This window comes from Leptonychotes weddellii, chromosome 11 (assembly GCF_054177405.1).
Source record: "Leptonychotes weddellii isolate Sample4059 chromosome 11, ASM5417740v2, whole genome shotgun sequence".
NCBI classification, from domain to species: Eukaryota; Metazoa; Chordata; class Mammalia; order Carnivora; family Phocidae; genus Leptonychotes; species Leptonychotes weddellii.
The window spans coordinates 6,729,148-6,751,972 of record NC_138379.1 but is presented as its reverse complement, the minus strand read 5'-3'; the positions used below and the strand labels follow the sequence as shown (position 1 = coordinate 6,751,972).

General features: G+C 60.0%; 2 protein-coding genes across 9 annotated transcripts in view; both read right to left on the bottom strand.

The window, feature by feature from the left end:
- Positions 1-8,697, bottom strand: part of RASGRP2 (RAS guanyl releasing protein 2) — a 361,639-nt gene extending 352,942 nt beyond the window's left edge. The window contains exons 1-10 of one of the 8 annotated variants that reach the window (XM_081797881.1): positions 8,679-8,697; positions 5,972-6,112; positions 5,210-5,312; positions 4,626-4,688; positions 4,166-4,300; positions 3,224-3,374; positions 2,846-3,019; positions 2,564-2,680; positions 1,185-1,466; positions 194-271 (exon numbers count right to left, since the gene is read on the bottom strand). In XM_081797881.1, coding sequence (XP_081654007.1) covers positions 194-271; positions 1,185-1,466; positions 2,564-2,680; positions 2,846-3,019; positions 3,224-3,374; positions 4,166-4,300; positions 4,626-4,688; positions 5,210-5,312; positions 5,972-6,044 — 1,176 coding nt within the window. In that variant the 5' untranslated portion in view covers positions 6,045-6,112; positions 8,679-8,697. Of the gene's footprint in view, positions 1-193; positions 272-1,184; positions 1,467-2,563; positions 2,681-2,845; positions 3,020-3,223; positions 3,375-4,165; positions 4,301-4,625; positions 4,728-5,209; positions 5,317-5,971; positions 6,148-7,214; positions 7,807-7,955; positions 8,072-8,678 lie in introns of those variants that run through there. The other 7 variants (XM_081797885.1, XM_081797886.1, XM_081797887.1 and 4 more) reach the window with 7 other exon arrangements.
- A 915-nt stretch (positions 8,698-9,612) lies between these two features.
- PYGM (glycogen phosphorylase, muscle associated) lies at positions 9,613-21,023 on the bottom strand. The gene is made up of 20 exons (XM_081797877.1): positions 20,702-21,023; positions 19,562-19,663; positions 19,376-19,454; positions 19,185-19,288; positions 18,625-18,756; positions 17,222-17,333; positions 17,051-17,133; positions 16,325-16,468; positions 15,909-16,001; positions 15,513-15,659; positions 15,174-15,337; positions 14,736-14,850; positions 14,217-14,318; positions 13,736-13,883; positions 13,376-13,434; positions 13,106-13,247; positions 12,492-12,699; positions 10,430-10,564; positions 10,143-10,209; positions 9,613-10,029 (listed from the first exon to the last, which is right to left on the bottom strand). Exons 1-20 carry the CDS (start codon positions 20,942-20,944, stop codon positions 9,880-9,882), a joined length of 2,529 nt encoding a protein of 842 aa, XP_081654003.1. The 5' UTR covers positions 20,945-21,023; the 3' UTR covers positions 9,613-9,879.
- Positions 21,024-22,825: the final 1,802 nt, after the last annotated feature.

Sequence of the window (22,825 nt, the reverse complement as noted above, 5' to 3'; positions counted from 1 at the left end):
AGGGAGGGAGCCCAGGGCCCAGGAGAGCAGAGGGAGGGAAGCCCTGGGGAGAAGGGAGCCCACCCAACAAGCTGGAGAGGTGAGGTATCCTCTAAGAGCTCTGCTTGCCCTCATGTCCTGGGATTTTCAGGAAGGGCAGAGGTAGGAGAGAAAGAGGTGGGCAGAGTGGAGAAGCAGCGGTTCCCTGTCTCACCGAGGACTTGGAGCGTGGCTCCCGCTGCAGCGACAGCTGGTAGAGTTCATCCTCCGTTTGATACTGATCCAGGGATACCTGGGACACACACAGGTCTGATCACACCCACTGCCCCTGCTGCCCTCAGGAGCCCACTGTCCAGAGCCCAGGGTCACAGGTCCACCTAGAGGCCACAGCTCAGCCTAGAACCCAGTCCAGAAGCTAGACTCAGGACAAAGGCCAGCTTAGAACATACCCCAGCAGGGCGCCTGGGTGGCTCAGGCTTGATTTTGCCTCAGGTCGTGATCTCAGTGTCATGAGACTGAGCCAGCAACCACACGCCAGGCTAGCCCAACAGACCAGAAGCCACATCTTGGCCCAAACCCGGAGCACAATGCACTGCCAAGAATCCAGCCAAGAATCCAGGTCAGAACACAGCCAAGAGCTCTGAGATAAAGCCCCAACCTAGAACCCAACCCAGCGTCCAGAATCCAGCTCAGATTTCAATCCTGATCCCAGTCCAGAGCCTAGAAAGAGCTAAGAAGTCACTCTAAACCCAAAACCCAAGCCCCAGCTCCATGTCTAGAACCTAATCCAGATCTAGACTAGAACTTCACTCTCATCCTAGACCCCAAAACCAAGTCCAAGTCTGGGCTTGAGCTCAAGGCCATGTTTAGAAACCACCCCTGCACCCAGAACCCAGAGCTGGGCCCCAAGCTTTGAACACAGCCCATTTCCAGGAACTCAACCCAGGACCCAGGACCCGCTTCAAGGCCCAGCACAAAAAGCCCACATGGCAGCCTTGAACTCAGACCTCCGTCCATAGCCCCGTTCAGAGCCTGGAACTCATCTCAGAGTCCACTCCAAACCCTGGAGCCCAGGCTGGATCTCAGTCCCTCTCTCAGAACCTCGAACTCAAGGTCAAGTCCACAGCCTCGCACAAGCCCAAGACCAGGTGTGGTTGTCAACCCTGGTGCCCAGCCCCCCAGCATCCCTGCTCCCAACGCCTCACCGTGAGTAGGCTCAGCAGGTCGGGGTTGGCCTGCACTGGTGGCCGAAGGCTGGTCACCATGGCCAGCTCCTCCAGGATGCTGAAGAGCTGCTTCATCTTGGCGCCATTAAGTCGGGTCCGGGCAGGGTCCAGCCAGTCAGGCAGTGCCAGCTGCAGGGCCACCAAGTCCTTGAGGTGTACACCCAGGATGGGAAAGCGGAAGCCCACACAGGCGGCCAGCCGGCGCCGATAGTTGCCATAGTTGCCCGTGGCCGTCACTAGTTCTGTCAGACCTTCCCAGAGCTGGGGGGGGGCGGGGGGGTGCAGAAGGCAGAGGGTCACACACACACACACACACACACACACACACCATTGGCTCAACTACCCTCCCACCCCCCAGCCCGGGAAATGTGGGAGGGGATGAGGAGTCAGAGTCAGGGGTGGGTGAAAGGTTAAAAATCCTCCCTCACTGTCCCCCGACAGTGTCTCCCCAGAGGGTCAGAGTTCATAGGTCATGAGCTCAAGGGAACACCCACAGCCCAATACCACACCTCTGCACCAGGCCTGGGCATGGACTATCATCAATATTTCACAAGAGAAGAAACTGAGGCTCAGGGAGGCAACAGCACAGGAGAAAGATCCAGAAGAATGTTCCTAGCTGTGTTGTCTGTGACAGCCCACACTGGAAAGACCCCCAAATGTTCAACAGGAGAATGGATCTATACATTGTGGTAGACTTACAATAAAATATCATATGGCAACAGAACCGAATGAACAACTGCTCCAAGTAACAGAATGTAAGAATGAAAGAAGCAAGACATAAAATAACATACAACAGGATTCCATTCATAGAAAATCCAAAAACAGGCGACAAAAACCCCGCATTGTTTGGAGATTCATACGTAAGTGGTACAGCTATAAAGAAAAGCAAGCCCATCATCACTACGAAAGTCATGACATCGGTTACCTCTGATGGGGAGGGAGTTATGCTCTAAGGTGCTGGGAGCTTCGGGGGCTGGCAGTGTTCTATTTCTTGACCTGGGTGGTAGTTACAGAGGCGTTTTCTTTATAATGTTTCTTTAATCTGTACATATGCTTTCTATACGTCTCTGTACGTACGGCACCCAATATGTGAAAAGGTAAATATAAGAAGAGGAGAAAAGCGCAAACTTTGGGGTCAGGCAGACCTGTGAGTCCTCACTCTGCCACTCTCACTGTGTAACCTAGGTAGAGCATTGAACCCCTCCGAGCCTCAGTTTCTGTATCTGTCAAATGCGGACAGGAGTGGCCAGCCCCCAACACTACTGGGAGTTCTCAATGAGGCCAGACCTGGGAAGGCTGGCCCTGCAGGCTTGATGAGGCTCTTCCCCTGACACCCCCCCCCTTGGGGTCCCAGTCACCTTGATGGTCTCAGGGCTAACATGACTGTGGGTCTCCTTGAGGCGGGATATGGAGCTATGGCTCAGGCCTCCGACCACCGCCATCAGCGTGTTGAAATTCTGCAACTGCAGCAGCTTCTGTGTGTGGGGGGGGGGAGAACGAGGAGGCGCAAGGCAGTGAGTCACTGGACAAGACCCAGGATTTGGCCCAGCTTTTCTGGAAAGGAGGCAGCGGGTGAGTGGAAAGGAGGGAGTCGCCCTCCTGGCCCCCAGGGAGCTTAGGAGAGGGGCAGAAGCAAGCACCTCTGCCACATGGACGAAGTGCGTGATGACCAGGGCCCGCTGAGGGGCCGTGGGCTTGCTGAGGATCATGAGCTGCACCCACTGCGAGACACTGTTGAAGAGGGAGATGAATCGCTCCAGGACCGGGTTGTCCACGGTGCAGCCGTGGGTCACGAAACTGTGATAGTCCTGAAACTGGGGGCAGGAGTGGCCTCAGCCCCGCCGGGCCCCTCCCCTCACAGATGGCCACTCCTCACCCTCCAGCTGCCCGCGATCGGTTACACTGAAACCCCCGACCCACCCCGGGACCCTGCCTACCCCAGTGACTGACCCCATTCCCCCTGGGACCCTCTCCCCAGCCCACACTCCACCCCCGGACTGAAGGCCCTTGGGCCGCACCAGGATCTTGCAGAAGGAGCGATACTCCAAGTAGGTGAGATGTTCTGCCAGCTCCATGGGCTCCAGGTGGTCGAACAATAGAGACATCTTTCGCTTTTTCTGTCCTACGGGGTTCCGCTGGGTCACCTGCCTCTTCCACTTGTAGGTGGGGCTGGGAGGTGGGGCAGGGGCAGTGAACCCTTTGCTGGAGACGCCCCATCCCGTGCGGCCCCACACTCATGCAGACACACCACTCAGGCTGACAGAGGACCTACGCCATCTGAGGCACTGTGCCGGACACTGAGGTCCCCCGTCCCAGCAACTCCTGCAATCTCCCCCTCGTCATGCACTCAGGTACTGTGCTAGGCGCTGGGGGGACAGAGATGAGCAAGACACAGTTCCTGCCCTCGAGGAGCTCACAGTCTACTGAGGGAGACAGACACAAAAACAAACAATCACAAAACAGCATGGCACGTATACAGGTCTTTGCACGGGGCGGCAGGGGTGGGCGGGGGGTCTGCACACAGGGCTGTGGGGGGGAACACAGGAGGGAATGACAAATTCTGCCCTGGGAGGCCTCCGAGCCCTCCGAGCCCAGAGACACTCCACACTTGAGCGGAGTCTTCACAACAGAGAGAGGCAGGCAAGGGGACCCAGATGAGCAGAGCACCATGGTGGGAAGGGAGGCAAGGCTGGAGAATGGTGAGCGGACCGTGCAGCTGTGGTATGGAGGGCGTGGGATGGGAGTGGGCTGTGGAAGATGCGGCAGGAATGCCAAGCTGGCCGGAGACTACCAAAGGCCTTAATCCCCGGCCGAGACATTGTGAAGGTGACAAGGAGCCATAGGTTTTCAAGCAAGAGAGTGACATGACCCTCACTCATTCAAGTCAACAAACATTTATTAAGCACAGATGGTGTGGGATGCTGAGTGCCCTCCCCAGCCCTCTAGCTCGCCCCACGCACACACTCTCGATGTCAATGAGGCTGCTGTGCCGCCGGTTCCCTTCTTGGTCGAGCAGAGCCTTCAGCTCCTTGATCTGCTCAGCGAGCTCAGGGTTCAAGTCAAACTCTGCTGGGAATGCTGAGATCCAGTACCTGCTAGAAGCTTCGAGTCACCCAAGGCAGTCCTTCCCCAACCGTACCCGGAGACCGGAGCTCCCCAGAGAGGGGGAAAGAGCCCCAAACGGTGGTTCCCCACCCCCTCAGGGCTCATTCCTTCCCCACCCCCGCTGTGCAGATCCAAAAACCCAGGCCCACACCAGCAAGGGGCAAGCCTGCAGCAGCACACCCACCATGGATAGAGCGGGGACTCAAACCCACACGACCAACTCCCAGAACGTGCCCTTTCCACTCCTTCAGGCCAGTCTGAGGCCTGAGAGAAGGAAGCAAGAGGAGGGGACAGAGCCCCAAAAGGAAGACTCACCTGACCAGGTGGCATGTTTTCACCTGCAGCGAATTGGAGTTGTCCTTCCGGGATTGTTGGTAGGTGAAGGAGAGTTAAGGAAATCGAGAATGGAGACTAATTCTAGAAAGGGAGGCAGGGGAAGGGTTCCGAGTTCCGGAGGGAGGCCGAAGGCCCGGTCTGGTCCTAGGAGAAATGCTGGGGGCGGGATCTGGGGTGGGGCCTGTCGGAAAGGGGCTGAAGGCTGGGGGGGTGAGGGGTGAGCTTTGGGAGGGTGCACAGCTGAGAAGGGGGCCAGGTTCTGGGGGTGGCTGAAAGCATGGCCTGGGTCCTGGGAGAGAGGCCAGAGGACGGACCTGGGCTGGGAGTAGGGACAGGTCGTAGACTGTAGGGAGCAGGAGAGCAAAGCCCAGGTTGGGGAGGGGGCGGGGCCTGAGTCGAGAGGAGGAAAGGGGTGGAGCCTAGGCCGTGGAGAAAGGCTGGGCCAAGCCTGAATTCTAGGACCTAGGAGGGGCTCGCGAAGCCCAATCTTGGCGTGGGCTGGGCAGCCGGGCTCCCTCATGGACTGGGACTGCGGGGCCCATGGCGAGGCCTGCGAAGGATATATGTGGAGCAGTTTTGCCGCCAGCTGAGAAGAAGGGATGTACCAAGGGTGCATCATGAGGAACATGCGCACCAGCTGAGGATCCCGTACCTTCCCGGAGTCATCTAACTCCGAGGGGTCAGAGAGAAGCGGGTTGACCCTTGGTCCCGTAGCTGTGGTCCCTCAAGCCTACCTCACAGCCCCACCGGATATCTGGCCCCCCGCCCACCACCTGCTTTCCCAGGACTCTGAAACCAGTAGGCAGACGAGAGAGAGAAAAGGTAGGGTGGGAGAGGGATAAGGCAGGATCCGAAGAACTGGAGGAGGGGAGCATCTGACCCGGCCCATCGTCCCGAGGGGAACCAGCTGGGGCGGAAGAAGCCTGGGTTCCCCAGGGTCAGGAATCCAGAGGTCATTTCCTGAGTGCTTGGGGGAAGGGGCACCCCTTCACCAGATAAGCTGCCCCCCATCAGCCGGAAACAGCTCCCAGGCCGGAGATAGAGAGTTCCTCCGGATCCTCCGGGGAGACAGATAATGCTCCTCATGGGCCAGAGTCTGGGGATCCCACCCCTCTCCCTTCAAAGCCGGCATACTAGGGAAGGGAAACAATCTTTCTGAAGCGTAGGGATCTCTCTGCCCTGTGACGAAGAGCAGGCTTTCGTTAAAAAGGTTGCAGGATGCAGAACTGGGTGGGTCTAGGCCAGGGGTCTGTCCTGGGAGGCAGGGACCCCGCTTCAGGCTCGGGGCTGGGCTCAGGCTGGGTGTGCCCTCCCGTGCCACTCACCGAAGGCTTCGATGCAGCCGCGGAGCAGCTCCTCCACTGTGCAGCCCTTGTCCAGGTCTAGGGTGCCCGCCATGGCTGCCGGAGCGGGTAGGCTGGACCAAGCTGCACTCCGGAGCCTCCCACGGGGCTCGGACCGGACCCCTGTCCCAGGAGAGGCAGAGAGGGAGTCTGCGGAGGCGCGGCGGGCGGCGGGGGTGGGTTCGAGTCGCCAGGCGGGGCGGGGCGGGGCGGGGCGGGCACGCCCCCTGCTGGGCAGGGGCGGAGTCGTCCCCTGCGGCCACTCCCGGGGTTAAACGGTCTGGCCCGGGGATGGTGCAACCCACCAGTTGGGAAACCGACCGGCCGAGAGGCTTCCGGCTCACCCTCGGAGTCACGGGAAGGCCGAGGGGGGCTCCCCGGGGATGGGGACGAGCCAGGACTCCGGGGACTGGTTTGTGCCCCAGCCCGTGGTGGGCCCTCTTCCCCTCGCGTCCTCTCCCCAGAGGCACCTGCAGCACCCCGCGGCTCGGCTCCGCGCCCCTCCCGCTTCCCTCCTGCCACAGCCTCCCTTCCCCCGCAGGGTTATTTTGGGAACCCAGAGCCTGAGGGGACCTCGGAGGAATTTCTCCCTGGGATGGGAGGGAGGGAGGAACCCAGGCGTCCTGCCCGCATCGCCCCCTCCTGGGCTCCCGAGGAGGGGAGGCGGGGCTGTGGCAGCCCCCCAGGGGCCTTCCCCTGGGGAGGCGAGCTGGAGTGGAGAAGAACATTCCTGGGGCGGGGTGGGGGGGGGAGCCCGCGGCGGCCGGGAGGCGTCAGCGGGAAGCCTGAGCCTGGGAACCGCGCGCTCCCAAGCCACCTCCTCAGTGAAGGCCCCAGGGGTCCGGCCTCAGCCCCTTCAGCCGACCGTCTTCCTCCCCAGCCGGAGTTCCTGACCCAGGCCCCCACGCTGCACAGTCGAACTGGGAGCGCACACAGAGGCCGGCCACATTCGAGCACACAGAGAAGGGTGCCCAGAAGGGGGCGCTAGCGCCGTGAGGGGTGGAGAATGCCGGGCTGAATCCACCAGCAACTCCAGTCACTGGCAGGGACACACACCCATTCTATACCCGAGGCCAGGGGCTAATATTGGGGTGTAAGACACCCGCCCCTCCCCCCACACACACACCCGAGCCTCAGCCACTTGCCTCCCATCCTCTGTCTCAGACACACAATGGCACTCACACCCCGCACACACCTGCAGGAAGGAACCCTCTGGCACACATACCCAGCCTTCCAGCCCAGAACGCAAACCCGTTGATGGGGCCAGTTCCCGGACTTGCAGCTCACTCGAGCCAGGCCAGCCTGGAGTTCCGCGGCCACAGAGGCGCTGGATCGCACACGTGTGCACACACACAAGACAGGGCCCCTACACGCATGCACACTCCCACACACGCACACACCCCCATGGGTGCGCACACACGCCCATTCCGCCGCCCCCCCTCCTTCATCCGCAGTCCAGCACAAGCTCTGCGGCCGCAACGCCCTGCCACCCCTCATCCCCGGACGTTGGCAGGGCCTGGCCCCACGAAAGGGTACCCCGCCCCTACACAAACTCCCCCGGGGCTGGAGGGGGGCTCCTCTCCTGAGTTCTCCGGCAGACTTTCCTAGGAGCCACCCATAGCCAACCCCGTCTAGCCCTGCTGCTGCCTCGCTGCGTGACCTTGAGAGTCACTTGGCCTCTCGGAGCCTCAATTTTCTCATCTGTCAAGTGGGGGGGGGCCCGCGGGAGAGAAGGTCCCGCTGAGACGTGGCTGGGAAGAGCCGGATGTGCCGCGGATGCCGCCCCCTCCCGCGGGTTGTCCAGGGCGCTTCAGCTCTCGCCCTCCCACCCCGGACCCGGCCGCAGACTCTGCACCCACCAATCCACCCGCTGCCCCCAGCCGGCCGGCGTCGCCCGGCGGGGAGGGGGAGCCCTAGGGGCCCGGCCCTCTTCTGCCCAGCGCCCCGCCCGCTCTCGCTCACTCACTCTTGGGACCCGCGGCACGGAGCCCGCACCCGGCCGGGCCGGCGCCACCTCGGTGCGCTCCCGCCCGCCGGCCTCGCTGCGGCTGCGGCTCCCGCCCGCTCTCCGCGCCGCGGCCCCGCTTCCCGCCGCCCCGCCCCCGCGCCGCGGCCGCCCCCTCCCCTCCCCGCCCCTCCCGCCCCTCCCGCCCCTGCGCGGGGCTCCGCACCGCCGGCTGCCCCTCCCCCTACCGGGGGCTCCCTCTCGCCCCGCACGCGGCGGGCCCTGCGGCAGCTTAACCCCTCCCCTGCCGCGGCGCCCGGGAGGCCAGGGCCGCGGGCCGGGGCTGCGCCACCCGCCGCGCGGAGGGTGGGCGAGTGGAGGTCAGGCCTCGCGGGACGTGGAGGGGGGAACTAAACCGAGAGCCCTCTCCCCCAACCCAGACGCCCCTATGCCCCCCGCCCTGCCTGGTGTTGGGCAGAGGAAGCCGGGAGGGGCAGGAAGCGGACTGCGGTGGGGAAGGGGCGCCCCGCCCAGCCCCCGGCCCGGGTTCCTGTTTTCGAGACAAACAGTTCCCACGGGGCTAACCGGACCCGGGGCCGGGCGTCTTCCTGCGGGCAGAGGGGGGCACAGACCTGGTAGAGATCGGGGGCGTGGGGACAGCGGGTCCTTGTGATAGCCTGGAGCAGGGGCTAGGAACATTTTGGGGACAGGGGCCTGTGGGGGGAGGAATGAAAACGCGGCTACCTGAAAACGTGGCCTCGGTGTCTGGGGATGGGGGCGGGGGGCTCCAGTTCACACAGGGGGGACGGGCCCCGGAAGCCTGGCTCCCCACGGGGCCAGATGGGAAGGGGCAGCTGCAAGCCGCGGGTAGGTTCTGCGCAGCTTGGAGACTGGAAACCGGCGTGCGGGTCCCCCCACCCCCGGCAGGGAGGAACTTGGGAGGGGCAGCCACAGGCAGTTGGGGTCCCCACAAGCCAGGCCCAGGGGAGCCGGTAACCATTTCCGGCGGTTTGGGTTCAAACACACTCCCTGTGAAACCACGGGCCCCAAACCTGCCTTTCGAGGCTTGCCCCTTCCTGCTTCAGGGCTAGGGAAGCAGAACCTCCCCTACACCTCAGTCTTGGTAGTATGAGGCCCAGAAACAGGCCGTTTCTGGTCCTCAGTTTCCCCAAAGTGGGAGGCGGCAACACTGGCCTAGCCTAGACGGTCTGTGAGTGTCCCCCGCCCTAACTCCCCGACTTCAGACCAAGCGTAGCCACCTGCTTAGAGACCCTTAAACGCCGCAGTGGGGCGGGGCTAAGGGCGGAGTCAAAAGGGCACCACCCACCCACAGGCTCCTCCCCCTCCCAAGTCCTGCCCGGGACGGCGTGGATCCTCGGTAGTCCCGGAGGCGTCTGCCCAAGTCCCAGCTCCCGGCCCCGGTGGGCTCCACCCAGGAGACGCCCCGCCCTCGGCCAGCCTGGCAGGCCGCTGACCTAGTATGGACACAGCTCTGGGAGGAGAGGCGTGGAGGGTGACGCCTGAAGGAGGCTGGAGAGTCTCGGGCCCCGCCCCCATGGGCTGCCCCCTCCTTCCGAGGGGACGCACCTGCGAGTGGAGGGGTGCGGCACGGTGACTGCGCTGCGGCTGTTACGCCTGCCCAGAGCTAAAAATATTTCCCAACAGAGAGAGGCATAAGGAGGCTCCCAAGGAGAATCAATTTATTGGGGAGTGGGTGCAGTCGGTCAGACCCATAAATAGGAGGGGGCAGGGAGCCAGAGGACAGGATGGGAGCAGCGTCCTCAGTCACGCTGGACACTAGGATCTTGATGCAGGGGGGAAAATGGGGGGTTCCAGGAGAAGGTGAGAGATCTAACTCTAGTATCCCCCTCCAGATGAAGAGCTGGGGTTGGCCCAAGGGATTGCAAACAAACTCAGGGGCCAGTTTGGGGTCCAGTCTGGAGGCTCAGATGGTCTCGTCAGGGGCTGGTAGGCGCTTGCGCCAAGGCTCTATGCCCCAGATCTCCCGGGCGTACTGGGCAATGGTTCTGTCGCTGGAGAACTTGCCTGATGTGGCTATGTTCCGGATCACCATCTGCGTCCACTCTCTTGGGTTCTACAGGCCAAAAGACAGCTCTGGATTCATTCTGCCAGTGGGATCCCCAACATCCACCACAGCCCAGCCAGGGCCACCAAAGCCTTGCTGACCCCTGGCCCAGGACGCCTCACCTTGTACAAGTCACTGACTTTCTCCTGGCATTTAATGTAGTCTTCGTAATCTGCAAAGACTTTAAACCTGGAAAGGAATACAGAGGCAGGAAGTTCCATGAAGTCAAGGGCCAAGCCCGTCCTGTCCCGGTGGTCTTCCGGGGTCCAGGAGAGTAAAGCTGCTTCCAAAGGAGCAAAGGAGCCTGGCCCCAACTGCCCAGGACCCCTGTCCAGCCTCCCCACACACTACCTGAGCCCCGTTCAGCCCAGCAGGCCCACCTGCATGGTTCCCTGGCCAGTCAGCTCACCGGTCATGGTGCATGAGCATGTTGACAATGTCCTTGAACAGGTCCGGCTGATTGGGGGAGAAGAAGCCACTGCTCAGCTGATCAATGATCTGCCGAAGCTCGGGAATTCGGTCATAGTACTCCTGGGCGTTGTACCTGTGGGGGAAGAGTGGTCAGCACCGTGGAAAGGAGTTCCTGGCTCCTCCTCCCAAGAAAACCCGAGAAGTCCTAAGCCCCAGGGTCAAAACCCAGGCCCAGCCTGCTGCTGCCCTCCCCGGAGCAGCTGCACCACCTCTGGCGGTCCTTCCCTGGAGGCCCCCTCCCTTCTCTGCCCAGCTTTTCATCCCCCTTCTGTGCTTGAGGTCTGGAGAGGGAGAAAGGTAAGCGGCAGAGCCAAGGCCCCAAACCAAGTGCTCTTCCTCCCACACACTGCTACCTCTGCTAACCAGTATGTTTCCTTCCCGAATGCCTGGGCTCAAAACCCTCCCCAAGGCCAGTCTCATCTCTTTCCTTCCCTCCCCACCTCCATCCAGCCATTCAGGCCGAGGAGTGGGTGCAGTTGGTCAGGATCCACAAATATGAGGCGGCAGGGAGCCAGAGGACATCCCTCACCCTGATCCCCAGCATGGACGCTGCAGGCCACTCTCCTCGCACTCCGGTGTCAGCCCCCACACTGGGGCCCCCACCTACACTTTGCCCCCTCCTCCCCTGCAGTCCAGTCTCCACCTCGCAGCCAAAACCGTCCTTCTGGAGCCTGCTTCTGAACATGTTGGATCTTGCTCAAAACATGTCCTATCTCCCTCCTGTCCAAAGGACAGAATCTGAACTTCCTAGTCAAGCCCAACAGGAGAATTTCCTTTCAATATTTAATGCCAGCTCTCAGAAGCAGTTGGGGGGAGCGTAAACTGGTACCAACTTTCTGGAAGGCCATTTGGCAACATGCATCAGGAGCCTTAAGAACTCATACTTTAAAAAAAAAGAAAAGAGGGCGCCTGGGTGGCTCAGTTGGTTAAGCGACTGCCTTCGGCTCAGGTCATGATCCTGGAGTCCCTGGATCGAGTCCCTCATCAGGCTCCCTGCTCGGCAGGGAGTCTGCTTCTCCCTCTGACCCTCCCCCCTCTCATGTGCTCTCTCTCATTCTCTCTCTCTCAAATAAATAAATAAATAAAATCTTTAAAAAAAAAAGAAAAGAAAAGAAAAAAAGAACTCATACTTTATTTGCCTCAGAAATATCCCCTCTACTAATTATCTTAAGGAAATAAAGATGTGGACATGGGTGTAAAAGGATGATCATCACAGGGATATTTACACTGCCGAACAGCAGAAATCAACCTAATGTCCAACACTATGGAACTAGTTCAATAAGTTATGGCACCTCCGTTTTGATGGAACCCTATGCAGACAGTTAAAATATTTTAAAGACTGTTTAATGACATCAGGAGTCAAAATTGTGTGAAGACATCAAAATTGTACAGGCGCTGGTCCCAACTTTTACAGATACACACGCATACGTAAGTACGTAGAAAAAGAGCTGTGACTTTAAAAACGGATGATGAGATTATGAATGACAGTTATTTTATTCTTTGTGGTTTTTTATGTTTCCAATTCAAGAGCATGTATTGCTTTTATGATAAGGAAAAAATATGTTTTAAAATAAATTTTAAGAAATGTAAAGCCAGGAAAATATCTACTTTGAAGAATGGCATTTCCGACCACAAGCACAGCTGTACGTACTCTACTTGTATTTCCCTTTTTGCCACAGCTGCCAGGGAGCTCAGAATTTAATTTTACTTCCAGAAATTCCAGAAATAATATCATGTCCTAGGAATGATATAATTTCCTTTTCCTTTGCCTTGAGTTCTGTGTGGCTTCTTTCTTTTCCTATGCCATTAACCTCATGTGTTATAAGTGACCTCAAAAGTTCTCCAGAATCCTGAGGGCCGAAACTAAGACCTCACTTACGCAGGCTGGACCAGCCTTTCCAGGCATGCCCTCTGGCCCCCCCAAGCCCTACCCTCCAGTAGCCACACCTCAGTGCCTCCTGCCCACGGACTGTGAACTTTGGAGCCCTTGCCCCCCATACCCTCTCTGGTCAAGCTTTTCCACATCCTCCACCCGCATGCCGAAGACGAAGAAGTTCTCTTCTCCCGCCTCTTCCGCCATCTCCACATTGGCCCCGTCCATGGTGCCGATGGTCAGAGCCCCATTGAGCATGAACTTCATGTTGCCCGTGCCTGAGGCCTCAGTGCCTGCTGTGGAGATCTGCTCGGAGAGGTCAGCGGCTGGGATCACTGTGGGGAAGCAGCAGGGGACAAGCTCAGCTCCAGGAATAGTCCCAACCCAGCCGGGGACTGTGGAGTTAAACAGATTCAGAGCCCCCTCCATCCCAACCCCCCAGAAGTCACCAACTGGGTCTCCCTCTCATCACCAGCCCCCTGTCACTGCTTGGTGATCCTTGAACATCCGAGATCTAACCTGGACTCTCTCCCCATCCTTGCTCCACTGTGTGTGTGATTTGAAGGGCAAATCTTCCCTATCATTTCTGCCTGAAATTCCACCATGAGAGGGGGACATCCTCGTGATTGGAGCATTGTCCTCTCCAGATTCCTCTTCCAAGTGCCAGTATGCTAGGAACAGGTGACCAATAGCTCTTCCTGGCACTGAACTCATCAGAGCCTCCCTCTGGTGGCACCCCACCTTTCTCTGCCAGCGAGACTCGGTAGTTCTCCAGGAAGATCACACGGAGGCGGTCTCCTACCACCGGGTCGTGGTTAACCACATCCCCAATGGCCGTGATGAGTTTGATGATCATCTTGGCCATGTGGTATCCAGGGGCAGCCTGTGGGGGCAGAGTCTGGGGTCAACCCCAGAGCCCAGCCCCCTACCCCCTATCCTGCAACCCAGCCAGGCCAACCTCAACCTGAGTGTCGAAGGACCAGAGCCACAGTCTGTGTCCTGGCTTCTCACCTTCCCTCCAATCATCACAGTTCGGGGCACAACAAACCGATTGGGTTCCTGCTTGATGCCTGTTGAGAAACAGAGCAGAGATCAGTGGGCCAGGTCTTCCCTCTGGGTAACACCTCCTGACAGCACCCATCCAGTCAGGGCCTTGGCTAGGAGACAGTAGACCTGATTCGGGCAACTGCTTGCTATGTGACCTCAGATCTGCCATTTTCCCCCTCTCTGAGCCTCAGTTTGCCCATCTATGAAATGGGGATAATCCTATGTCCCAAGAGTTGTCCCAAGGCCGAAGGAGAGACATTGATTAGGAAGTATGGAGTACACAGAGGGGAGCCCCAAGAGACAGAGTGAAACCCTGCCACTCACGGTTGTACAGGGTGATGATGTGGAGGCAGTTGAGGAGCTGGCGTTTATATTCGTGAATTCGCTTCACCTGGATGTCGAAGAGCGAGTTGGGGTTGATATGGACTTTGTATTCCTTCTCCAGGTATGCAGCGAACTTTAACTTGTTTTCCTGAAGGGAGGGAGGGAGAAGAGCTCACCAACAGGCCTCAGCCTCAGGAAATCCTACAGTGTCATTTCTTTCCCAGAAGGATGGAGGATGGGAGTCTCGCTTGCCGCCCCCTCCATGCCTGCCCCAGAGCAGACATTGCTAATCAATGTCAGCACTCTTCCAGCGCCATCAGCGGATGCCTTCTCGCCATGGACTCCAGGTAACTTCTACCAGGGACCTGAGGTTGCAGGAAAGACGGGCTCCCCCGGCCATTCCCGGACCCAGGCACCCGGCACCTCCGGCACGCTCCCTCCCACCCCTGGCACGAGGGTCCCGGGTTGTCGCACTGCCTACCTGCTTCACTTGAGCCACATCCCGGATAAAGGCTTCATCATCCACAAAGGAGAGCAGTTTGTGCAGCTGGTCCAGGTCTGAGATGTAGTCCTCCCCAATGCGCTGCGGGAGATGGCAGTCAGGACTATGTCCCTCCTCTGTCCTCCCTCACAGAGGGGTCCCTTTCCAGGTCAGCCAAGCCCTGTCCCCGGCAGACAGCCTCTCCTTCTCCAGCCTCCAGCAGGGGCGTTGTGTGTGCACAGCCATCTTCCCTCCGGACCTTGAGCTCTGATGGCTGACCCCACCTGACCCCAGCAGGCCTTCCTCCTGGCCTTTTCCTCAAACAGGCAATGACCCCGAAGCCCTGCTCACAATCTCTTACCCCCTGCCGGTCTCACTTCAGATGTGACCTGCTGATGACCCGCTCCATTAGACTGTGAACCCGGGAGCCCCCTACAGTGACCCACCTCCACATCCATACACAGCTGATCTCTGTAGTGACCCGTGTTGACTCCTACTGGCCATACAGTGACCTCTCACCTCAGCAATGACCTCTGCCAGCCCAGGGTTACACATAACTAGCCAGCGACGAGGGGTGATGCCGTTGGTCTTATTCTGGAACTTATGAGGCTCCAGCTCGTAGAAGTCCTTGAAGCTGCAGGATGGGGTTGGAGGGTCAGTACTCGTCCCTGTGGGACGAAGGCCTCCTCCCTGAGGCCTTACCCTGGTTTCTTGCTGAGAGGGGCCTGGAGGTGAAGGGGTGGTTGTGTGTGAGAGGGGGTCATCTGGGGACAGAACTGTTCCGGACATCAGGGCCACGATGGTTATAAAAGCCGTGCTACCTGTGGAAAGGGCCAGCTGGGGTCAGGTAGTGAGGGGGCCTGGCCTGTATGTCAAGGACGTGGGCTGGGGGCGGGGCCAGCGGAGGGGCGGGGCCAGCAGGGGCGGGGCCAGCGGGAGGAAAGGGAGGTGTCTCACATGGTCTTCTTGAGGATCTCTGAGTGGATGCGAGCCACGCCGTTGACCGCGTGCGACCCGGCGATGCACAGGTGGGCCATGTTGATGCGCTTCACTGTGCCCTCCTCCACCAGCGACATGCGCCGCAGCCGGTCTATATCCCCTGGGAACGCAGCTGCCACCCGCTGTGCGGGGACAGCCCAGAGCTCAGGCACGGACCTGGAACCCAGGTCCCCAGCCCCATACCCCCAGAGCTCCGGGCATAGCGCCCCCCCCCCCCCCCCCGCGGCTAGTGTCAGGATGCCTACTGCGAGCAGCCTTCCCCAGCCCACGCCCCCAGCCCTGGCCTCCTCGGCTCACATTCAGGAAGCGCTGGTTGATCTCATAGATGATCTGGAGGTGGCGGGGCAGCAGCGTCTCAATAAGATGCACGGGCCAGCGCTCCAGGGCCTCGGGCAGCACAGTGTGGTTGGTGTAGGCGCAGGTCCTGACCGTCACGTCCCAGGCCTGATGGGCAGGATGGGGAGTCAGGAACCCCGGGGCCTAACCACCAGGGCTCTCTATACACACAGAATGCAGCCAGGAGCCTGGGCCCTGCCACTGAGGAGCAGGTTCGAGGACACTCGCCCTCTGGGCCTCACACTGCTCTCTGTTCCGCTGGGGGGTGCACTCACATATTTCCGCTTCCCCCACCGGGAAGGGAACCCTGAGACAGAAAGAGGGTCAGGCAGGGGGTGGAGGGGTCCTGAAGCTCACCTTGTCCCAGTCCAGCTGCTCCAGGTCCACCAGGATCCTCATCAGCTCAGGGATGGCCAAGGAGGGGTGGGTATCATTTAGCTGGATGGCCACCTGTGGAGAGGGGGGCTGGGAGTCAGTCTGGGATCCAAACCACGGCTGTGATCACTGTCCTTTGCCCCTTCAGAGCCCCCTCCAAGGGTCCACATGGCCCCAGGGCAGAGCTGGGGGTAGAAGTCCTCAGAGGGGCAGCTGTGGGCAGGAGGAGGGGGGCAGTCCCCAGGTGATGTGCCCATCGATTGAGGATCCTGAGCAGGGCACCCTCAGCCTCTACTTCGTCCTCTATAAAATGAGTGGGGCAGGCGGAGGCTGGAGGGGAGAGGTGGCAGCACACGTCATGGGAGGTGTGGAGAGGGGCCCTCCCTGGGCCCTGGTACCTTATCCGGAAAGGCATCGAAACTCGTGCGCACAGGGTCGCAGCTACCAAACTTGGAGGACTTGAAGCGGCGGATGATGTCCTGGAGGGTGGCGGCCACCACAAAGTACTCCTGCTTCAGACGCAGCTCCTTCCCCTCAAAGAACTGGGAACAGTCCAAGGCAAGGCTAAGCAAGTCAAGGTTGGCGGGGGGGTGGGGGTGGGGAGTGGGGAGGTGGCCTAACGCTGCTGCGGGTGGGGCCAGGAGACTCCTGCCCACACTGAGGCCCTTGAGCCCTGAACAACCCCCACCTCCAGGGCCCAGGGGTCTTTCGCCCACCAAGAAGCAGTGGCGGGGGATGGTGCTAGGAGGGGGGCACACAAGGACCAGGAGTATTGTCAGCATCACCAGGGAACAACAGCTCCCAAGTGGCCTGCCCTAACTTGCTGTCCCCAGGACTTAGGTGTCCTTTTAAAGAACTCAGGGGGAAAACAAGGACACACAGGAGCAAACAATATGTCCCTGGGTGCAGGGCACATGGCTGGCTCAGTCAGAAAAGCACGTTGACTCGTAATCTCCAGGTCGTGAGTTCAAGCCCCACACCAGGTGTAGAGATTACCAAAAAATAAACTTACAAAACAAAAACTATGTCCTGGGTGTGACTAGGGCACCCAGGGAAGTGCCTCCTGGTCTTTGCCCTCTCCCAGGCCCTCAGGCTTCCTGTCCCCAGCCCAGGAGGTGACATACGTTGTCATTGGGGTACAGGACACGTGAGATGTTCTCAGCAAGGTTTCGATCCAGCACAGCTTGGATGTAGCCACCAATGTTGACTGAGGGGTGAAAGTGGGGACAGCGTCAGGCTGGGGCTGAGTGCAGGCAGGGGTGGGCGGGGCTGCTGGTGGCCAGGGCTGGACTCACAGTCCTTGAGGTTGAAGTCACTGGGGGCCTTGGCCGACCACAGGCGCATGGTGTTGACGATGTTGTTGCGATAGCCAGGTACTGGAGTGTCGTAGGGCATGGCCAGCACCACCTGCAGGGGCGTCGGGCTTGGTGTCAGGAGCTAGGTATCTGCCACATGAGTTGTGGGGCCCTGAGAGCTGGAATTCCAGCCTTTGTCCTTGTGCTCCACCAATTCCCAGCCCTGGGTTCCCGCGCCGACTCTGGGTGACCATGAGCAAGCCTCTCAGCCTCTCTGGACCTCGTCCATAAAGAGAGGACCCCCCCCAGGACCTCCCCACAACCCCCACCCCACCTTGCCTGGATGCTTGTGAGGATTACAGGGGGCAGTGATGAGCCCGGAGCCCAGAGCTGGGCTCTGTTGGTGGCCACCCTGCAGGGATGGGGATGAGCTGGCCTGCCTGGTCTGAGCGCAACCTAGAGGACTCTCTGGGCGCATGAGAGGGCTGGGGGGAGCCTGGGGCCCGGCTGAAGTGGACACAGATGTCAAGGCCATCCCAAGGGCTTATGCCTGGTTGACCACAGGGCTAATCAGCAGTATCTAATGCAGGCCCCACCTCCCGCGATGAGCAGATGTCAAAAATCGCCGCCAACAGTTCCTGCTACCACGGACCTGGGGGCACATCCACGCCCGCCAGGGGGCAGCACCCTTTCTCCCCAACACTAAGTCACTGAGCTGCTGACTGGAACAGAGTGGAAGCTGCAGCTCAGAGAGGGAAGGGACTGGCCCAGGAGCATAGAGCTAGGTGGGCAGCCAGAGCCCCTGCTGAATCGTATCACAATAGCAGCTGAACCAATGCCCGAGTCTGGAAGCCAAGAGGTTTCTGTGCAGCCCTCTGGAGGCCCATGACCTGCAGCCACAGCAAGAGAATTGACGGGGCTGGGATTCAGACACCTGGTTTGGCTTTTGGCTCCCTCTAACTTGTTGTGTGACCTTGAACAAGTCAGTTCCTCTCTCAAGGTTTTCACTTTCTCCCTGTGCCCCTTTCTGGCCTGTTGCTTTGCTCCCCATCAAGCTGCCAGTTTCGACGTGCTGGGGAGTCAAGTCACTGTGATTATTCTTGGATGAGTCTTGTTGGGTGGAAAGGAGCCAGGTCAGGGGAAGGGCACTGGTGGAGCAGGGTGGCCTCTCTCCTCCTCCTGGGCTCTGTGCTTGGCCTGGCTCCTCTGTGATCCTGTCTCCAGCCTCTCCTGGCTCCAACCGTGTGACCTCAAGTAAGTCACTTAACCTCTCTGAGCCTCGGTGGCCTCCATTATAAATAGCACTGGGTCCAGTAACCTCCAAGCTCTTGCCCTATATCTCCTTGTTTTCTTCCAGAGCCTCCCCACTTCCCTCCCACTGGGAGCTCCCCCAGCTCCCTCACCTGTGTGTCCACCCACTTGGCCCCCTGGCTGGTGTGCTCCACTCGGCCATAGAAGTTCACCGGCAGCACGAACTCGGGGCGGCCCTTCTCCCAGGGGTTTCCATAGCGAAGCCAGTCATCAGCCTCCTCCATCTGAGCCCAGGGCAGGGCGGGGAGAAAGGAAGGCAGCGTCAGACCCAGGCTCAGACCCAGACGCACACCACAGGGGGCAGGGGGTAGGGCGGGAGCCGGAGCCTTGGTATGCCCTCTCTAGAGTGTAAATTAAGGGCCCTAGGGTGGGCCCCTGGTCTGGTGGGGTATCCAATGGGACATGGCGTGTGAAGAAAAAAAAAAACAAAAACAATGGGACATGGCGTGTGTATGGGAGTCTGAGAGGTTCCATAGGTGTGGACCACCTGTTCCAAGAGTGACCAGCAGGTTTTGGGGCCAGGGGGAAGGGACAAGGATGCTTTCTGTCAAAGCCGTGGCTGGTTCTGCATCTATCCAGAGGTGGATGACCCAATGGGGGTCCTCTCCATCATGCCTGGGTCCCCACAAGGCCAGGGCCCAAGGCTGCTCACCTGCCAGCCCCCGCAGATCTTCTGGTTAAAAATCCCAAATTCATAGCGGATCCCATAGCCATAGGCAGCCAGGCCCAGTGTTGCCATGGAGTCCAGAAAGCAGGCTAGGGGTTTGCAGGGAGGTGGGTGTCAGGGACCCGGCAGAAAGGAACCCTTCTGCCCACCCCACCCCTGCCACCCTGCCCACTTACCGGCCAGCCGACCCAGGCCCCCGTTGCCCAGCCCCGCATCCTCCTCGATCTCCTCCAGCTCCTCCATGTCCAGGCCCAGCTGGAGGGGGGAGGGTGTGTCAGTGGTCAAGGCCAAGGGCCAGCAGGTGAATCCCCCAATTCCTCAGCTTGCCCCACTCCCGGCCCCGCTCCCAGCCCCCTCCACACCTGGTAGGTAGCCTCATCACAAGCATTCTCCAAGGCCAGGTTCACCATGGTGTTTTGTAGTGTCCGTCCCATGTAGAACTCCAGAGACAGGTAGTAGATCCTCTGGCCGGAGAGACAGGTGCAGGGGAGGGGTCAAGGCTGCCCAGCAGCATTTGGCCAGGCCTCTCACACCTCCTGTCCCACTCCTCAGGCCCGGCACGTGCCAGCCCTGTCTCCATTTATTTTCTCCCCATCTCAGGCTTCCGGACCCATAGGGAAGGTTCCGGTCCAACATTTCCTCTGACTTTGGACACACGGCTTTTCTTCCCTGAGCCTCAGTCTCCTCATCTGGAAAATGGGGCTGCCCTATCTACCTCGGGGCTTGAGGTGCTTAGGAGAGGTGAGAACCCCTGCCATCGCACACGAGCCTCCCGACGGCCCACCGGGGAGTCAGGACGCGGAGAAGCCCCCCCAAGTACTCCCCCAGAGGGGAAGGCCAAGGTAGCAGAGAAGCCAGTCATTTGCTCAAAGTCACCGTGACTCATGGCTAGAGTTGGCCACCTCCTGTCCTTGCAGTGCCCAGTTCCCCTTGGTCCTCAAGCCTAAGCCCCAAGAAGAGGACAGAGGATGCTGAGGGTACCTGGCCTCCTGGTTCCCTAGGTTCCCCTCCCTGGCCCACTCGCCTGCCCCTCCCCCTCCCCTGCCCAGGAGTGTCAAGTTGCTGACATTTACCATGACCCCAGCAGACACTTGATCCCGCTACCCCAGCTGTCCGGGCCGCACACCAGCATACCACCCGTAGCGCAAGGACACCATGCTCATATTGAATGACCCGGCCTTCCGCTTCAGGTCCGACCCAGGCTGCAGGGGTCTTCCCGACCACCAGAAGCCCCTCTGCTCTCTGAATGGGCACTTGCCTTTGCAACCAGCCCGCCTGATCTGAGGCCCCCGACCTGCCCGCCCCCTCCCCCGGGTTTCTCTGCCCGGCTTGTCCCTGCCCCAGCTGCACTTCGCGCTCCCGCTCCTCCAACCTCAGCAACCTGGAAGGGCCCTTTATTCTGCCGCAGAAACCCCTGACCCCCCACGAAGGGCCGCCGCTTCGTCAGGATCTCCCGGGTGGGGCCCCAGCCCATTTCCCACCCGGGGCGCCCCAAGCAGCACCTTGGGGTCCTTCTCGTAGTAGTGCTGCTGCGTGCGGATCCAGCGGCCCACGAGGTGGTCGCGCACAGTGTGGGCCAGCGCGAAGTAGTAGTCCCTCGGGGTGGCCACATTGCGGTCCTTCACGAGTGTGAAATGGAGGTGCCGGTTGAAGTTCTTCTTGAGTTCGGCCACATTCTCCACGCCGGCCAGGCCACGCACGCTGATTTGCTTTCTCTTCTCCTGGTCTGACAGGGGCCGGGACATGGCTGCGGGAGGGCGGGCCGGACTGATGGGTGGACAGGCGGCCTCAGCAGCGCCTCCAGCCAGGGAGTGGAGATCCCCCCCTGCCGCCTGGGGTTTAAAGCCTGGATCTGGGCGGCTTGCCCCGCCTCCCCCTGCAATGGGAGGGTCTTGGCCTGGCAGCTCAGGGAGCTATTTAGGGGGCAAAGGGGGAGGGGGAGAGGGGAGAGGGGCAGGGAGAGCAGGCCCAGCCAGGCTCATTCACAGCCCGGGGCTGACCCACTTCCTCCAGGCCTCGCGCACTGGGGTCTTCGGTGCCCACCTCCGAGACAAGATGCCGCAGGCCGAGTGCTGCCTGAGAGGCCTGAGGCTTCACTGGAGCTCAGGGGCTGTGCCTTTGGCGAAGAGGTTGCCCTGATCCGGGCCCTTTCCCTGGGTTGTGGATGAAGGGTGGGGCCAGATTTTGGCCTCGTTCAGGGCTCCTGGAGAAGCCAAGGAGGGCTGTCAGGGGGCAGGTGTCAGGAGGCTCAGCCTTCATCAGAGCAGCTGGGCTTCTGTTTTAGACATTTGCCCAAAGACCACCAACCACCAGCTGGAACACCTCTGGTCAAGCTTCCATGGTGGCCCTCCCCGGGGACAGGGGGGACCTGGGCCCAGGTGGGGAGGTCATATGCTTTGGCAACAGGGGCCAGGACACCCGCATGCAAGCTTAAGGACCAGGAGCCGAGGGTCGGCTGAACAGAAGAGGTGTAGCCAGCAAAGGACACTGGGTGCCTGAGAAAAGGGGGACCAGGACTCTGGGTTCCAGGGGCTGGTATGGAGGAAGGAGGTCGCCTGAGGCAGGGCTACTGCCCACCCCCCAAAGCGGAGCCATCCTGAGTTCCCCCTGTTGCTGTCCTTCAAGGAGCTCTGAAGTGACCTTTTGAGAGGGATGGTGGTCAGATTACAGGCCAGCTTTGGCTAGGGGCTGCCAGCCTAGAGCAGGGGCCTCTGGGAACTGTAGTCCTGGGCCCACAGTGGAGGAATAGACAAGCATCCCCCACCGACTCATAGTACTGGCCAGTGGTATTAGGTCTCCCTGTGCTGCAGCTTCCAGGTGACCGGAGACCTCCTCCCCCTCGTTCCTCCCACCTGGGGCCACATACGGGACCGGAATTCAGTGGGCCAGGGATCACATGTGACCTCACCCGTAAACTGGGAGCATCTGCGCCCAGAACTTGACACCACTCACTCGTCTTCACGGCCGGGCAGCTACGGGACTGTCCCCAGCCCACTGCTCATGCCCTGGCCCCAGCACTGATTTGCTGTGCGACCTTTAGCTGGTTGCTTTACTTTTCTGAGCCGGTGAATTCCTTCATCCAATTTAGTCTCAAATGAGAATATAAATTCCTGCCTCCTCCAGCTGCTGCCTCCTACTCCTGTGGAGGCAACTTTGGATCCTGCTTTGTTCTTTGAGCAAAAGGAGCCCAGGGCTTTGTGCTATTTCAAAGGATGCCTGGGCCTCCCAGGGCAGTGGGCTGGTGGAGAGGGGCTGGGTGTTCTGGTCTGAGGGCCAAGGAAGCAGGTCAGAGGCCTGGACAGCTGCAGGGTGCTACTGAGAGCCTGGTTTGGGGGAAGGCCGAGCTGTCTTCGAGGACATTCTGAGCCACAGCAGACCCAGCCCTGGAGGTACAAGCTTAGCGTGGGGTCTAAACTGCGAGTCTTCCAATTCCCGAGCCCTGCTCTCCCCTGCCCCCAAACAGCATTACGGTGTTCATCTCCCATAGCTGCCATGCTTCAAAGTGAGAAAGAAGATCAGGAAACAGCCAAATGTGCCTCCACAGATGTAGCGGGAATATAGAAATATAGAAATATAGACCGAGGTGGTCTCTAGGTGTCTCTTACATTTCGCGGTATTTTCCAGTT